A 17,514-nucleotide genomic window follows, 5' to 3' on the forward strand; every position below is an offset into this window, starting at 1 on the left:
CGAAGAGCTTATTATTGTTGACTTTTGTGTTCTGCAGCTATGGCGGGTATCGGGGGTTTACTCGATTCGGCCCGAGGTATCGCCCGGCTTTGTGCGGCGGGGAGTTCGCTCCATTGGTTGCCCGTAGTTTAATCGAAGCCCTAATCCTTTCTTTGTAGGTCGAAGGGCCAGCCGGATTTGGCGTCTCGTATTCCCCGTATCTGGTTCTCAAGCAGGGGCATCTAGACGGATTCGCCCGGGCATGGAGCAGTCGGCACCGGGGCAAATATGGGTCGCGATGCGGGATCCACCCCGATCTGGCAGCCGGACAAAGCGGGTCGCTCCTGCCTTCCGTGGACCGGGCGGGGCCCGAGACGAGTGGAATCGTCACTGTCCCGATGCTCCCTTATTGGGGATGTCTTCTTGCGCTTCTCTTACAATCCGCACAAGCCTTGTGTGCAGTCGAGGCCTTCCGAAGTATTGCAGCAAATCGATCCGTTGGCGCAAAAGCATGCCCTTCCCAGGTTCGGATCCTCCTCTCCTTCCTTGTCGCCAAAGATCTGTTTCCACGCGGAAGCGATGATGTTGGACGCCGGCGATGTGCTGCTGCTGCTGCTGCTGCTAGTTCTTGGTGTAGCTGCTGAGGGTGCTGCCGCGCCAGCCGCATCTGCGGGGACCTTTGAGACATGTGACGAGGATGCTAGGGGATGTTGTTCCGTATCTACTGGTGCGGCAAAAGCTGCTGAGGCGAGAATTGCGACAGAGAGGGCGGCGGAGAATCTCATCTTGGCGGTTGGTGGATGATGGAACAAGAAACTGAGCAATGGATAGAGGAAAAGGAAGGAAAATAATAAAATGAATGAATGAGTTTCGATTGGAAAGTCGGATTCTTCGCCAAGCTCTGACAAACTCGACCGTGAGGGAAGAACAGACGACAGAATTACACAATACTGCGGGTCCTCGATCGTGCGAGTGTATGAGTCGGGGAAGCGGTCGTACTTTATAAGGCAAAAGTAGAATTCTGGCGCGAATTGAGGAAAATAAGGCCGAGTCGAGGAGTCTTAGCGCAGACGCGACCGCTTGTTGGACTTTTCGAATCACGAGGCGGGTGGTGGTATGAGACCGAAAGGTATTTTGGTCGGGATGCTAATTGTCGAGAGTGAAGACAAGGACAAGCCACACCGAAGGGTGAAACGGGACGCCAAGTTTGGCGCGGGTTGGTTACACAAAGGATGAATGGGGAGGAGGTTTGTACGGAGAAGTGAAGCGACGCAGGTGGCTTGGTGGAAAGAGGCTAGGTGCGGATAGGACGGGGCGCTTTTGTGGTAGGGAAGTCAAGAGAGATGGGCCATGAGAGGAGGGGAGGAATAGAGACTATTAAGTAACGAGAAAGAAATTCAGACTGCGATGGAGTGTACCCCTGACCGTCATGGACTCGTAGCATGGAGTTACCAAGGATTTCTGCGTAATGAGACTTGAAAGTATTGGATTGTTGGTTGGCTTGTCCGCAACACCGAATCAGGAAGTTGGCCGTTGGTTTTGGATATTAGCAACGAGGAACTCATGCTTGTTAGGTAGTACCCGGCGCGAAAGGACAATCAATGGAGATGGGGGGGCACTGGGGGCGACAGGGTCATAGGATCATAGGGTCGCAGTATAGAGTAATACTAGAGAACGAAGACAAGGATCCGGGAGCTCTCAGCACGTTCAGCTTTCGACGTGCGCGTGTTGGAAACCTCGGAGTTTGGGGGCGGGGCGGTTGGTGGATGGGACGCATGGGAGGAGCACGGAGCGGGCGGGGGATGTTGCAAACATCCGAAGCAGTGGTGAGTTTTCGACACTCAGCATCACACATCGTCATACGAGATCAAGGAGAGTGGGAGGGCTGAGGAAGAAAGAGAGAGAGAGAGAGAGAGACACGAGACGACACCTGGTACGAGCGGTGCGGTGCCGCAGGCCCGCCACGGGCAACTTGGGTAAGCCCCCAAGCCCCCCTTCATCGTTTGTTTGACGCTGGAACCCCGTGCGCGGAAGTTTGGCGGGAAGATGGGGGAGACAGACACAGACACAGGAGGAAGTGGAGGTTGGGAATTGGGACTATCCTGACGGGTTCATTAAGCAAACGGAATCTATACTAAGAGTCTAAGGTAGGAAGGACTAAGAATGGTGCCAGTAAGGACCAGTAGCTCAAGGGGTGAGAAGAGGGGGCAGCGCGCTAATGCTTGCGATCGCGACCCCCCCAAGATTCATGCATGATTTTAACACGCATTTCTCTCCTCAGCTTGCTGCTCCTTTGATGGGGGCGATGTACTTGGTATGCACCTGGCCGCCCATGTTGGTTGTGTTTTCTTGCTTTCATTGTTCAGGAGCCGCTGGTAGTTGGGGTCCTGGATCCGCTGTGCAGTTCAGTCTGCATATGCATCAGATCCTGGCAGAAAAGTAGAGCATCTTTTGGTTGCTTATGATTTATTTAAGGTACTTTTGAAGGTACTTTTAAACGTACTTTAGTCTTTTACTTTTGGCGGCGGTCCGCGTTTGGCTTGAGTCGAGTTAGAGGTGTCTGGGGCATGGTGCTTATTGTAGATCATCACATCAGCGGACGGCGCCTCGTTCCAGCCTTTCCAGGAACGCGCCTGTTTCTTATGATGTGCTAAATTTTTAGATGTTGGTTCTTTTTTTCTCATTTCTCAAATCATCAATGGGACTTGTGTCGAATTTGAGTCAGTAGAAGGAAGATCTTTGGTCTCTCACAACATTCGATTATTTGCTGCCCTTTGTGTGTCCTCTTGATGCGACACGGTTACTTACAACGGAAAGAGTCGACGAGTTTTGCTGCCCATGTTGGACGTCACAATTGGTTCATGTTTTTCCTCTTGGTCTCCGACATCCCGGTTTCCAACAAGACAAGCAGTGTAGGTACCACCGACTGCCCCGTGTCCCCTAAACCCCGTCCCACTTCCCGTACCTGGGGCCGGTACGGAATTGAGGAACCGAGGGGGTGATCAGGTGTCTCAAATGTAGTTCAAGACGTGCAATGAGTCTGAATTGTTACGGTTCATCGGAGAAAACACAGAGTCGAGGAGAGTAAACAGGTTGGGGGCGGCCGTGCTTCGGGAGAGCTGCGGAGGATTACCATGGTGTTTCCGGTGTGGGCGGAATCATAGGAAGGGGAAGTATGGATTGTGAAAGAAAGATCCCATACAGTGAACTCTTTTACAGCGATGAGATGATGAAGACCCGTCGGTGTGACTAGTCAAAAAATACATGGCAATCGTGTTCAAGATACTCAGTTGTCGGATTCAAGCCCCATATACCTGCCGGACGAGGAAAGCCGAAAGCTTGAAAAGGAACCTCAGTGATCAATCAAATGGCCATGCCTTGCGCCATTCGGCACAATCCTGCCAGACATCGTGACTCGTCTGATATACTGAAGTAAGACAAGGCCCCGAAATGAGTCCGGACGCAAATGGAGGTCGCTGAAAGAGCCAGAGTAGGCTTCGGACGATGAGTTCGCGGCGCGATTAGAGGTGACTGCTCCAAGTAGGTTTACCGTCTTAGTGAGGGGGAATTTGACGGCACTGCGGAATGTGGCTGGCCGTAGCTAGATTGTCTGGGCTTAGATTTCTGCCGGTTAACCGTTGGAGGTGTCGCCCTTCAACGCCAGTCTTGTTGATGCTTTACCGTGGTACGGACAGTGAGTTTGGCTAATTCGAAGTATGGGTGGCTTGGGGCGGTCTGTGTGCCTCTCGTGTCTCTCGCGATTGAGCCTGTATCCTAAGATCCTAAGACGGGAGAGACATGCGTCCATGTAACGGTGGTGATTCAGGTGGTGTTGAGAGATTGGCCAGGCACGGCGGGGTAAAAGGAGGCTACTGCACGGTAGATGGAAGCTATATTGTTAGCTTTTCTTGGGGCTCTCATAGTGGCAGTGAGCGGTAAGGAACTTGGTTGCATTCTTTCGTTTTTGTTCACTTAGGCACAGGTGATACCGAGGGATGGGCATGAGAGAGGATGAGTGTTGCTCAATGCTTTCATGGTGAGATGACGAGAACTCAGTCACCTCTTAAGTATTGTCGCGCTATAGCAGCTTTTCTTGCTTCAGCGGCGATGCAACTCGAGAGATTGGGGAATACGGAGGTTTATTGACAGCAGCAGAAGCAGAGTTCCTGACCAAGTACCTGACTTTGTGTGACAGCGGCTACACCCTCCTGTCTCATTCCCAAGTTGCTAATTCTGGATGCCAAGGAGGCATGCGACCAACGGCAGCGGTCCAGGCCGGTGGACGGTAGACAGGAGGGGAGCTTCATTTCAGCAGCTGCATCGGAGGAGAAGCCGAGGGGAAAAGGAAGGGCTCCCGCTGCCACCTGGTGGGACCTGTGAATCATCTGGAGGCAGCTGGTCACCAAACTCCAATGTCCGCCCGGGTGGATCGGGGTTAAGGCGGAGGGCAGCGCAGAGAAGGTACGGGAATTTCCACCAGCTTCTCTCCAGCCACTCACATGATCGCAGAAAAAGTTAGCTAAGCAGCTGCCCCAGCCAAATTCACCCGGAGGGAAAGCACCTCAGGCAAATTCCGGCCCCGAGAGTCCGCCAGAGTCGGGAACGTCATTCGTCATTGCCTCCTGCGAAACTCCTCCACGCAGGCCTTTAAACATCGTCAACCACCACCACATCCCCTTTGTTTTCTCTTTCGCATCGCAAATTCACCCACATCACATTCGCACACGAATCGATACGAAAACGATGTCATTCAGCATCACACTCCGCCAAGGGCCTGCGCGCCTGGCGCAGCGTCTCCCGCAACTATCTCAACCCTTCCGCACAACCGCCACCAGAGCCTTCTACCAGGCCTCGTCAAAGTCAAGACCGACCGCCTCCGTCGCGACCGCCGCCCGCAATGCCCTCCTCCGCGGCTCCTCGAGAACCTACATGCAGCAGGCCGCACCTGGCGTCCAGGGCCAGGCGAGCCCCCTCCGCAAGCTGTTGGTCGGCGGCGCCATCTTTGGCGGTACCCTCGTCGCTATCAACGTTGTCTTCAACCGCGAGACCCGCGATGACGGCGGCATGCCCGTTTACGAGCGCGAGTACCTCAACGACACTTTCCTGCACACCGGTTTGGGCGTCGGTATCATTGCCCTCAGCGCGCGCCAGATGATCCAGTCTGGTTTCGTCTACAGGTTGATGGTGACGAACCCTTGGGTCGTTGGTATCGGTGGTCTTGCTCTCAGCTTCGGTACCATGTACGGTACCCGTGCCATTTCTCCTGACAAGTAAGCCAAGAATCATCTCCCGAGAATCCGAGAAGCAAACTAACGCATCACCAGCTACATCCCCAAGTACGCCATGTGGGCCGCCTTCAACGCAACCCAGGCCGCCATGATCGCCCCCCTCCTGACAATGGTCCCCGGCGCCCTCCTCGCCCGCGCAGGTCTCTACACCGTCGCCATGATGGGCTCCCTCTCCATCGTCGGTGCCACCGCCAAGCAGGACAAGTACCTCTACATCGGTGGTCCCCTCCTCGCCGGCCTCGGCGTCGTCGTTGCCTCCAGCTTCGCGCCCATGCTGCTACCGGTCACCGCCGTCCGCACCCTCGCCCTGACCGAGAGCATCTCGCTGTACGGCGGTCTCGCCGTCTTTGGCGGCTTCACCCTCTACGACGTCCAGAAGATCCTGCACCACGCTCGTCTTGCTGAGCGCGGCATCATTCGCAAGGATGCTGTCAACGAGAGCATTGCGCTTGAGCTTGACTTTATCAACATCTTTGTCCGCATGGTGCAGATTCTGATGATGCAGCAGAACCGCAGGAAGTAAAGATGAGTTGGACTTGAAGTGTAGCAGCAGTGGAGGATAGGATAATGGGATCCCGCCAGTGGGACGGTGTATATACCCCACGGCGGGCGGAAAACAGAGGCTCGAGAACCCCTCTCATGATACGACTCCAAAGAGACCTACGGGCTCGGAGTTGGTTTTTTTATGTTGTACAATACCAGAATAAATAAAAATTTTAAATTCGGTCAACTTAATGTCCCACCACAACTGCACCCTGATATGTTTGTGTCTCAATATACCCGTACAAAGTAGCATATCACAGTCTCAGCATCTTGACTCAGTTAGATAGTGCAACAGCTACTTGCCCCCTCAAACTCTGGCTATGTATGTAACTACTGTTCCATGATGAAGCCAGAAGTCACAAAATGCACACACTCATGATGGTACACAGCTTTAAAATCAAAGCGGTTGAGCGCTATTCATTGCCTCGGAGCCTCTACGTGCGTAATAGAGAAAGCCACCCGATACATCCCATCCATCATTATGATTCCCTCAAGTTGAAAAGGAAACCCCATATCGTTACATCCTACTCGTCCTCTTCGCCCTCTCATCACCCCTTCCGTCCTCCTTTACTTCCCCGCCGCCGTCAAGGAGTCATCCCTCAAGCGGGGGAAACGTCCTCAAAAAGTGACTGGGACACTCATACCCGCCCGGGTTGTTATCCAAATACAGCTGGTGGTACGCCTCCGCATCCCACCACTGTCCCGCCGGCGCAACCTGCGTCTTGATAGCCCCCTTATACCACTGCTCATTCGCCAACCGCGTAACCTCCTTGGCGATCTTCTCCTGCTCCTCGTCGTGGTAGAAGATCGCGCTCCGGTACTGCGGACCCGTGTCGGGACCCTGGCGGTTCGCCGTCGTGGGATCGTGCATCTTGTAGAAGAACTCGAGGAGCTGGCGGTAGCTCACTTCCTCGGGCTTGAAGACGACCTGCAGGGCCTCGGCGTGGCCCGTGTCGCCGCCGCAGACGGCGCGGTAGGTCGGGTTGGAGAGGTCGCCGCCGATGTAGCCTACGCGGGCGTCGATGAGGCCCTTGGAGGCGAAGTGTTTGCGGTAGAGGTGTTCTACGCCCCAGAAGCAGCCTGCTGCGATGGTGGCTTTTTGGGCGCCTTCCGGGAGGGAGATGGGGGCGGGGGGCGTGATCGACATGCTGGTTGTTGTTGTGAAGGGGCGGGTTAGGCGGGTTAGGAGGGAGGAGATCATTGTTTGGTGGTTGTGTGGGAGGGAGGTTGTTAAGAGGAAGAGGACGATGGGGATTGTGAGGGCGAGGGTGAGGAGGGGCAGCTGCTGGAGCTTGTGGTGGGGTTTGCGTTTGGGGGCAATCGTGATTTTTGGGCGGTATTGCGAGGGGTGGTTTCTGGTTTGTGGTGCGCTGGTTGTAATGGGAAGGTGATTAGACGGGTGTTTCGGACGTCTTTTATGCGATCAATAGAGTGATGATTCCAAAGATTGATTACACGATCAAGATTCAATGTTGCAAAAAGAAGAAACTACGATGTGATTTGGATTCAATTGCGGATATGTATATAAAGTTGATTACACTGCCACCTGCGTCAGCCAGATTCCAAACCATTGGATCCCGTTGTCGCCACGCCTGCGCTGGAGCTCTCGGGGGGTTTCTGGGACTGCTCACCTAAGGAAGGGTCGGCAAAAAAAAAAAAAAAAAAAAAAAAAGTGTCAGAGTCACCACTTGGCCAGGGACCAGAGGCGGTGGCTCGGGGCGGAAAACGTGGAGTGCATGACAAATCGGGGGCGGCCGGCTCGGAGATCCTTTTCCAACGTGGACCCACTTCTCTCTGCGCCGGGTCACGGGGTTTTGGGAACCTTCCTTTTACCTATTAGGTAAGGTCACTTAGGTAAGCTTCCCAATCCGAGGAGCTTCGGTGTCCGGGGGAGCTGCAGCCCTGCAGATGGGAACTGCCCTGGCAACTGTGAAGCTCTGTGCCCCGCCTTGGAGATCCACCTTCAAGACAGTAGCAATTCCACAAGGTTGAGACTGTGACACTGCGGTTCCGCCTTTCCGCGTGTGCTGGTGCTTGGCTTGGGAATCCTTCTCGCCGGGCGTAGGGATCGTTACATGATTTCCGGCTTCGTTGGAGACTTTGGAGTAAAGCGTGAGGAGCGTTCTCGGTCTCCTTTGACCCCGCGTTGTGAGTTGCTGCTGCGGGGTCTTGCTCGTTCGTAGTTGGGGTCAGAGGTTTCGTTCTTGTTCATAAGGGAGGGGAGCACACTTTGAATTGAGCTTCAATTGTATCGTTTACCATTGTGTCTAAACCATAGTTTCATCGGATCTCAACCAGAAATATTTGAGCATATATCCACCCTCAGTAGATATGAGCGGACTAGCAGGAGCAACCAGAGCTGCGGCTCAAGCTAGGTCCGTCATCTTCTCACATACGATGATATCTCACATCCCCGGATACACTCACCCGTGTACATGATTCGTCAATGGGCCCAACAAGACAAGCCAATACCGTGACTGACACCCATTGACAGCCGCGTCGCCATCGTGACGGGCTCCTCACGGGGGATAGGCCGCGCCATCGCCCTCCGCATCGCCCGCGACGGCTACGACGTCTGCATAAATGACATCGCCGCCAACGAGGCCGGCTCTCACGACGTCGCCAAGCAGATCCGCGATCTCGGTCGCCGCGCTGTTGTTGCGACCGCCGATGTGAGGAAGCTGAGTGAGGTGCAAGCCATGATTGATAAGACTGTTGGGGAGCTGGGTCCGTTGAATACCATGTAAGCCGCCTTTTCGTCTACTCGTTGAGTTCATTCATGAGCGGAGCTTACTTCTTTTCTGAGATGAGGAAGTGATGGTTGCTGACAACGGGAAGGATCGCAAATGCGGGCATTGCACAGGTCAAGCCACTCCTTGACCTCACCGAGGAAGAATTCGAAAACATGTTCCGCGTCAACGTATTCGGCGTGCAGAACTGTTACCAGGCTGCCGCGAAACAATTGATCAAGCAGGGCAACTGCAAGCCCGAAAGCCCCGGAAAGATCATCGGTGTAAGCCCTCTATCCCTTCACCATTAAGGCCCCCTCAGACATAATCACAGACGAGACTGACATGTCACCCTAGTGCTCCTCCATAGTAGGCTTCAAACCCTTCGCCCTGCTCTCGCACTACTCAGCCTCCAAATGGGCCGTCCGCGGCCTCACCCAGGCCTCGGCCATGGAATACGCTGAGCACAACATCACCGTCAACGCCTACGCGCCCGGCATCGTCGGCACTGCCATGTGGGACCTGATTGACGAGAAGCTGGGCGAGAAGACGGGCGCGAAGAAGGGGGACACCATCAAGAAGTACACGAATGAGCTGATTGCGCAGAAGCGGACGAGCGTGCCGGAGGATGTGGCGAAGCTGGTGAGCTTCTTGGCGGGGCCGGATAGTGATCATGTTACGGGGCAGACGCAGATTGTTGATGGGGGGATTATTTACACTTGATTAGTGGCCGTGTGACTACTGCGTGTAGGAATTATGGAATAGTATTCTTTGTTCAGATGTCGAATGATGTATGAGAAATTTGTTGTCTCGGTGTTCGGGTGATCGGGCCATCGTAAGCTGTGTTGTTGGCTTCGGGTGAATGAGGGCCGGGTGAGGGAGCTTCCCCTGGCTGCTTTACCTGCGCACTGTGAAGTTGTCCCGCTTTGGAGACGCCAGACGTAAGAGCTCTTATCGAGGCTGAAGGTGTGTTATCGATGATGAGTGGGCTGATTGAATTCACGAGCAAGACTTCATGCTTGTAAGACTTTGAAAAAAGGGAGGCACAAGGCGATGCGGGTGGGAGGAGGGCCTAGCCGAGGCTCACCGGTCGACCCCAAGCTCCATCATTGGGGGAGCGCTTCTTATGTAGACACTGTTGCTACGATGAGGATAGGGCTGAGATGGGCATTGTGAGATGGTGTTATCCGGAAGAAAATGAGAATGATATGATGATGTACAGACTTCATGGTCCTCACGCCTGCAGTGTCTTTCTGACGGGTGTCTCAGTATGAGGCGGCAGAAGAGGAACGCCTACTAAGCCAATCTTTTGACAGACGCCAAGGCAAATCACTGTGTATAATCTCCAGTGCAAATGAAAACCTCGACCTATTCGAGTGATCCCGGCGTCTCCTTCGTGAGACTGAAAAGCTACTTAATCTCTAGTTCGAAAACTGTACACTGCGAGGAACATTCACTACTGATGGGAGGGCTCACGTAACTGGTTGCGTGTCACAGAGAGAGCTTGTTTGTGGGGAAGGGTTTCATTTCAATTAATGTATGGAGCAGTAGTAAAAATACGTCAAGCCACTCTATGGCTGACAGTGATACGCCTAGTCATTTTATGACCGGTCATCAATAAGTCTAGACATCTTGTGTCTGAAACCAATCCAAGGCTATGCGATGCTCCCGTAATCCAAAACAAAACAAACCATGCAAACGCCAATAGCACCCAGAAGTTGTCACAGTGGTGATCTCCAAACAGTGAAATGAAACCTAACCCTCAGTCAACCCGATCTTGATGTGCAGGCACAAGCTGCTACCCATCAGACCTCGCCCATTCGTCCTCCTCTAGGCATCATAGAGAGCCTGCCCAGCATAGATGCTATTGTGAGCATCAGTCATGTGCTTGTAGCAGTCGCCAGAGTTGTCGAACACCGCCATGCAGTGCCAGCAGACGTGGGCACCGCACTTGCACTCCAGGTGATTACACCCTTCGTAGCGGTCGACAGGCGTCTTGCACTTGGGGCACGGCTTGATGTTGAGACCCTTGAAGAGCTCAGCGTTGACGTGGTCCTCCGCCTTGTCACACGTGACGTTGTCGTCGTGTGGCATGTGGCAAGATGTGCAGAGGATCTCAAGACAGCCAATGCAGCGCTGGATGGTGCCCTTGTTGTCTGCCGCCATGGGAGTGACCTTGTAGAGTTGCTCGCAATGCGGAGTGGGACAGCAGTGGTAGGTGGCGGTGTTGGCTTGCAGGTAGGAGCTCAGAGAACGCTCGATGAGCTTGTCCACGCCCTGGTAACCCAAGTGGGAATCGAGCTCTGGGAGTGTGATGGGCTTGCCGCACTTGCCAGAGTCGCCGAAGCACTTGATGCCGTTCTCGCTTGGGGACTTTGCGGTTGACGAGACTGTGTGCTCGTAGCACCCAGCGCAGTAGATGTGTCCGCAGCTGGTCCGTACTGTTTGCTCTGGAGGGCAGAAGCAAATGGCACACTCGCGGTCGGTGCAGTCTCTCATCCGTCCTTCCGCAAAGTTGTAGGAATCCCAGTTATCCCCGTAAGAGTCCATGTATACGCGCATGACCAAGTCCATAAGCTCTCTCTTGAAGAGGATGGATTCCTTGATCGCGGAGATGTATTGGATGGATGCGACCTCTCTGTCGATAGTGTCGGACCATCCGTCGGTGGGGTGGATGATTCTTGTCTTTTTCATGTGATCTAGCCACTTTGCTGGGAAGCAGTACTCCAGGTTGAAGCAGATGTCTGCAAACAACTGACTGATACCAGCAGACTTCTGGACCGTGTTGTTGAGCTCTTTGACTATCCGTCTCGCGTCGGATTCCTCGTCGCAAATAAGTCTGACGGAAGATTTGTCGCCATGATCTCTGATCCGGTCCTCTACGATGATGGTACCGTGAGCAGAGAACAAGTCCTTGATGGCTTGGAGCTGAGCTGCTGGCGCGAGCTTGGCGTTGGAACCCCCGATGAAGGTGCAGCTGGGATAGAGCGACGCTGGGAGATCATGGGTGATGTCCGACTTGGTTGCCTTGAGAGGAAGTCTGGTGAGCTGAAGCTGTGGACCGCGCTGGCCGGTAAGGAACGTCGCCTGAACATAATTCCCGCAGACTCCAGCTTCTCCATCGTTGAAGCGGCGGACAACCTCGCGGCACTTGGAGGCGTCACTATACGTGAGCATGGCCGTTGCAGTGGGGTTGCGCCAGTGGAGTCTGACAATGTTGGCCAACATCACAGAGGAGTATGTGTGTTTGTGGAAGCTGGCGAGATAGGGGATGCTCCCGGAGAGAGTGGTGGGAGGAATGACGATATCCCGAACCTCCAGACCAGGGCCAAAGGTTACATCTGCGCCCAACATCTTCTTGACAAGCTGCTCTGACGCCATGATGGGAGAAACAGTTGACTGAGTGGAAGAAGACATTGTAAAAAGACGACTGAGGATGTAGTGTAGAAATGAAAGGTAAGTAGGTACTCTGATGAACAGAAGTAGCTAGACCAGCAAGTAATGCGACGAGACTGCTTGGAGTTCAGAATCGTGCAAGAGTAGAGTAAGAGTGGCTGAAAAGCAATGTGTAGACTGCAGAGAGAAGTGGATGATGGATGAGATGAGAAGACGAACTGCTTCTAGGGGGAGAGAAGACGGCATTATATACGGGATTCCTGTCCTGCAAGGTGCCGCCAGGAACCTAAAGGAGATAGGTCTTGGACCGGGCGACGATTTCACGGCGCATTACCGCAAATCAGGGGCTACGATGCGTAACCCGGGGGGGGGGGGGGTGACGGGTGTTGGTATGAGGGCATTTCAAGGTGATGTTAACCGTCAGGGTAAGCCCGAGCCCATGGAAAGCTTCCCGCACCGTCCGAGTAGTGTAAATGAGGTCCGCAACTTTAAGGTTGCATGAGTTCTTGCCCTGAACCGGGGGCTTGGATATCCCAAGGCATATTACCAGGTCCGGCAGTGTGCAGCTGCTCTTCGACACCTATGTCTGCTGTTGGAACGTACTAGACATTGTCGAAGTAGTCAATTCTCAGCTTCTCATACCGGCTGTCTCTGAGGTCTTGCACCATTTTGAACCAAACTTTAGGGAAATGGTCCTGATCACCGCAAATGTGCGTGTACCATTGCCTCGCCCAATCATATGACTTGCCTAAAGACTTTCCGCCGAAGAAGCGGACATTCAGACTTACCTGGATGACTTGGGCGTCTTATACCTTGAAGGCAAAGTCAGGGTAAATGCGCATTTCCCGGCCTAGCCCTTGGAACCTCTCCGGCACTAGGAACCTGGGTATTGCCCCTTTCCAACCCGGTCGAAAACTCAAAGCCGAAGAAGTTGCCACCAAACATCGCTGCTCTCGTTGTGAGGTGCTCAATTGCGACAAACCTCCCCTTCCAATGGATTGGCCTTGGGTTGCTTGACCTTGACGGCTTGCTTGCCGAAATCCGGCCTCAGGCTTGTCGTGGAGAGTTTCTACGTGGACAACATTCCGTGTGGCTGGATAGAAGACATCGAACATGCCTTGGGATTTGTCTGGCAGAAAGAAAACTCTGACGATGACTCTTGTTAATATGCGCTTTGAGTGCTACTGGCACGGCACAATGCCTCAGGTAGATTATTCTTGACCACCATTGTTCCAAGAGGGAATTGGAAGAAATATGTCCTATCAGGTTCTGCCATTGGTACTATCATTCGCGTTGGCAAACCCGATGGTGTGTTATCGGCATGAAGTATCTAAAGAAAGGAAATCATCCGGAATGTTGAGGCAAATAATTGGACAGAATGTCGTAGTCTTCATGCCGCAGCTGGAACGGAAGGCACTAATGACGACGTGGGACCGAACAGGAGTAGACGTCGAAGATGGGGGAGCTTTGACTGAGACTTGTAAGAATACTTCTTTGGCCCGAGGCTTACTTGTCAAAGCGATTGAAAGAATAACCTGGTGGTTATTCAGTTCAGAGCTACTGAGTTGAAGCCGAGCTTGATGGTCCCAAATTGGCATTGGCTGGGATGACCGATATCTTCCAGCCTTGGATGCTGCCCATTATTTTTGCTGCCCATAATCACCCTAACTCCTCCTGCGCATTGTAGCAGGTGGTGAAGAGAATACCGGGAAAGGCTAAGTTCTAGGAGGAGTGAATCCGTGAAACAAGTGGGTTTGGATCTCTGGACAGAGATATCAATCCAAGCAAAGCTTGAGAATGCCAATATTCCTTGAAAGCAAAGATCGGAGAACAGCTCGACGGAGAGAAACAGACCGCGTGAAATGCGGTCATAGTGCACAGTCTGACCAGAGGCTTCAGCATGGCGTCAGCCAGGATATAACCAAGAGCAGGTCAAGTAAGGAATCGAAGGGCACATGTCATGAGGAAAGCTTGTCGATGTAGCAATATGTATAGGCTAATGAGGCCGAGCTACTATGTACAGAGAAGTTGTCCGGTCACAGACTAATGTAGTACCCAGTGACACGGAATAAAGAAGCAAATACACGCTCAATGGGATATTTTCCCTGAAACTCCACGCTCAAACATGAAAAGACAGGATGGCACCAACAAAGACTCGCTTAGCAAGCAGACAAAGAAGTCTGGCCCTTGCAGTTGGCGGTGGTGCTGACCTTGGAGCTCTCGCCGCTGCCCTTGGAGACACCCTTGTACTCCTGGCAGACCTTGGAGACGCTGGAACCGCAAGTGTTGGAGATGGTGGCGACGTCGCCGTAGTTGGAGTTGATGCCGACGAGCTCCTTGACGCTCTTGGCCTTGACGTTCTTGACGATGACGTTGCGGGGGCCGCCGTTGTTGGTGCAGTCGCCGCAGCCGCGGTAGAGCTTGCCGGCGGTGACGACGGTGAAGCCGTCGATGGTGACGGTGCCGCGGCCGTTGTGCTGGACGACCTTGTCGACGGCGTTCTGGGCGCCACCGCCCTGGATGAGGACGTCACCGGTGCCGAGAGCTGAGATGGCATCTGTGAATAGGAGTTAATAAGCATGTCGAAGCAGAACGTAAGGGTGAACATACCCTCGCAGACGTCACGGAACCAGACGTTCTTAAGAGTGCAGGCACCCTTGCAGTGGACACCCTCGAGCTGGTTGGCGCCAATGATGACATTGCTCAGGGTAGCACCGTTCTCGAGGATGAAGACGGCGGAGTCACTGCCAGTGTCGGCGTCGGTGTCACAGGCACGGCCACGGTCGAACTCCTTGTTGGCGTAGTCCTTGGAGCCCGAGATCGTGGAGGGCGCGGAGAGGGAGACGATGGAACCGCTGCGAGTAGGAATGTTGAGAGTCTGAGCGGTGGCCATGCCAGCCAGGAGGGCGGAGACGAAAACCTTGGTCTGCATTTTGAGAGATGAGATTGGCTTTGCTGAGAGAAGCTGGGCTTAAGAGACTGTGAGGCTGTTGGAAGATGTCCTGAGTGAGCGTGGTGAAGAGAGAAGGGCAGGAAGGAACTGCGAGGATATTCCCAGAGTATTTATGTTGTTGCGAGTCGTCTCCTGAAAATCATGTCAATTTCACGAAGGAGACATTCCAAGATTCCATCGCGGAAGAAAAGTTTCACATTGATCGTAGAGCCCAGATCGTACAACACCAGCTCACTAGTAACCGTCCGATATCTCCACCTACAATCATGAGAGCCAAGTAACCAAGAATCTCCTTGGTGGAAATATCAGACGTTGATACCGGTATACCACAAAAGCAATCAAATCTGGTACGCCGTCAACGGATCCTCGCCCGAGTACGTGGGTGGCGGCCGCGCTGCTCACCCAAGCATCCATGCTTCTCATGTACCGATGCCCATAACCCACCAATTGGCACGTTGTGGGATGAGAGCCGTTAACCTGGTCCCGGTAGTCAAAGGCTCCAGATAGTCTATTGTGGGTGGAGGCACTACGGCCGTGCCTAACTTCATCTGTTCTCTCTTAGACAACTTGGGACATCAAAGGTCTTGGGCCTATTGGGGGCGATAGTGGTCTGTGGTGACTGGCCTCGTGGCTTGCGGACCCCGACGACAAACAGCCTGATGAAGCCAATGAGAGTACATCTTGTACGCACTTGCTGGCCTGGTAGGACTTGGCAGATAATCTACTCAATACGGGCAGGTAAGGGGGATGTCTTCAAGCACAGCCCCCTTTTACATACGTGTGAGTCTCATCGGGGGTGGAGAAGGCAAGAGCTACTTCCTGGCTAGGAAACGTAGGCGATGGTTGTCTCTTCTCTAGGAAGTCAGTGGTTAAGAATGTGGGCGCAGAGAGACGGCGCCCCGGTGGCTTGTTTCTCCAACTCGGGCATCTAGGCCCTTCCGATGGATACTCCGAGCCCCACGCCCGAACCACTGCTAAGAGGGCCAAAACCGGGGTGCCTTTCTTGTGCTAGTCACCTTTGAGTACGCTTCTAGAGACATAGAGACAGATTCGAGATGGGAGAGAATCACGCAACACGGCGCATCGCCCAAAGGAAGGGGCCGGAAGGGTGGTGTAAGCCGGCAACGTTCCCCATGAGGAAACGCTTCCCAGTGTGTGGTAGACACTATCAGAAGCGGCAGGTAGGCGAGTAAAATCCTTACGGTTATCTGAGGTTATCTGATATCATCGCGGTTGGAGTGACATTCGGATCAAAGAGGCGAGCAGAATATCCCCAACCTGCAGCTGAGAATTTAAGCCTAAACAGTAGCTTACTTGCGCACATGCAGGGCCACTGGCGTTTAGGGGAAAAAAGAGCGCGCATCACTTCGATTACCGTGACTAATCCCGCAGACATGGAGCCGGGGTTAGTATTACTGGTGAACCGTGACCACTGACACTGACAACTGGGGCAGGCATTTGTCTCGGTAGATCTTAGAACGTACTCCGGTACTGCAGTATGAATCCGGGGCTTTTCTCCGTCAAGTGTCACAAGATTGAACAAAGGTGCGGCCAGAACATTGAGAAGAGGGGCATTTGCGATGGAAAAAATAATGATGGAAATTGGACGGACGATGCCAAGAGCTTCGAGTCAAGCAAAGCGCGTCGACACTAAGGCCATTTGAGGCTCTTGGCACTGCAACCCCTTGCCAAGTCTCACCACACCGTTGAGAGTCTTTGAGAGCAGATTGGCTCAACTTGCCCGCGAAGAAACAACATTCAACATATCCCGTGTCTTGGCATCGCGCCAAGCCCCCTTCTGGATGCGATGGATGTTGTGGAGCCTGCAACTCATTGATGGAAATCTCCTTTTTCCATTGATCGGCAGCCCTCAAACCAGATGTATCTCGTCCGGTCGCGTTGGTCACTTGGTCTAAAGGAAAGTAAGAAGGTGGAAGGGTAGACAATTCGGATGGGTGATAAGCAAGATCGGGAATGCAACGATACAAAAGCTCTACAGTCTTTTCATACAGAAAACACGCGCACGGTTAAGACCCTTTCAGAGTGTTTGAATAAGCCATATAATTACTACAATATGCGCACCCATGTTCCCTGGCCACTCGACCCTCAGAAAGTGAAGAGATACCCTGACCTTACTGCGGCGGAAACTGACACCTCGGAAACAAATCTCTCAATCGTTCTAGATTGAAGAACCCCATCTCACTCAGTCCATGTCTCTTGCAATACGAGTTCATCTACAGGAGTCAAGACAAGACGTCGCGGGATGTGGGATCCGGCTTTAGAAACCACAACTTGCCTAGCGTCAAGATCTAGTCTGATGAGATTGCGTACTCCCATAAGCCTTGAATTACCTTTGCTCAGCAACCAGCCCTACGACTCTAGGTTCGCAGCTCCGCGTTCCGCAGACATGGGCGTCCTTTCATCAACCCAGGTCCCCTGTGTCGAGCAGACAAACGGTCCCAAAGTCTACTTTAACTATAGGTAGACGCTTGAGTCAGAGTTTCGGGCAGTTGTGGGCTATGATGCGCTTATTTCGACATACGCAGTGTGCCAAGCTTTGTAAATTGAAACTCTGTTTCCAGACCACAACACGGAACATCTGCTTGGTGAGGATCAGTGAGCTGAT

The 17,514-nt window shown here is 53.2% G+C and overlaps 5 protein-coding genes across 5 annotated transcripts; 2 read left to right on the plus strand and 3 right to left on the minus strand.

Moving 5' to 3' along the window:
- Positions 1-4,722: 4,722 nt before the first annotated feature.
- Positions 4,723-5,790, plus strand: CCOS01_06467 (bax Inhibitor family protein; the record flags this gene model as incomplete). The annotated part of the gene is made up of 2 exons (XM_060454636.1): positions 4,723-5,249; positions 5,304-5,790. 2 exons carry the CDS (start codon positions 4,723-4,725, stop codon positions 5,788-5,790), a joined length of 1,014 nt encoding a protein of 337 aa, XP_060314336.1.
- Positions 5,791-6,402: 612 nt separating this feature from the next.
- CCOS01_06468 (peptide methionine sulfoxide reductase) lies at positions 6,403-7,011 on the minus strand (the record flags this gene model as incomplete). Its single annotated transcript, XM_060454637.1, has 1 exon — positions 6,403-7,011. One exon carries the CDS (start codon positions 7,009-7,011, stop codon positions 6,403-6,405), a length of 609 nt encoding a protein of 202 aa, XP_060314337.1.
- A 1,130-nt stretch (positions 7,012-8,141) lies between these two features.
- Positions 8,142-9,262, plus strand: CCOS01_06469 (acetoin reductase; the record flags this gene model as incomplete). Its single annotated transcript, XM_060454638.1, has 4 exons — positions 8,142-8,185; positions 8,305-8,553; positions 8,649-8,823; positions 8,897-9,262. 4 exons carry the CDS (start codon positions 8,142-8,144, stop codon positions 9,260-9,262), a joined length of 834 nt encoding a protein of 277 aa, XP_060314338.1.
- A 1,107-nt stretch (positions 9,263-10,369) lies between these two features.
- CCOS01_06470 (uncharacterized protein) lies at positions 10,370-11,956 on the minus strand (the record flags this gene model as incomplete). The annotated part of the gene is made up of 1 exon (XM_060454639.1): positions 10,370-11,956. The coding sequence occupies one exon, from the start codon at positions 11,954-11,956 to the stop codon at positions 10,370-10,372; it is 1,587 nt and encodes a 528-aa protein (XP_060314339.1).
- A 2,138-nt stretch (positions 11,957-14,094) lies between these two features.
- CCOS01_06471 (pectate lyase) lies at positions 14,095-14,867 on the minus strand (the record flags this gene model as incomplete). The annotated part of the gene is made up of 2 exons (XM_060454640.1): positions 14,095-14,492; positions 14,546-14,867. The coding sequence occupies 2 exons, from the start codon at positions 14,865-14,867 to the stop codon at positions 14,095-14,097; spliced, it is 720 nt and encodes a 239-aa protein (XP_060314340.1).
- Between the last annotated feature and the right edge of the window lie 2,647 nt (positions 14,868-17,514).

The sequence above is a fragment of the Colletotrichum costaricense genome, assembly GCF_030867565.1.
Source record: "Colletotrichum costaricense strain IMI 309622 chromosome Unknown Scaffold_6.1, whole genome shotgun sequence".
Classification (NCBI taxonomy): domain Eukaryota; kingdom Fungi; phylum Ascomycota; class Sordariomycetes; order Glomerellales; family Glomerellaceae; genus Colletotrichum; species Colletotrichum costaricense.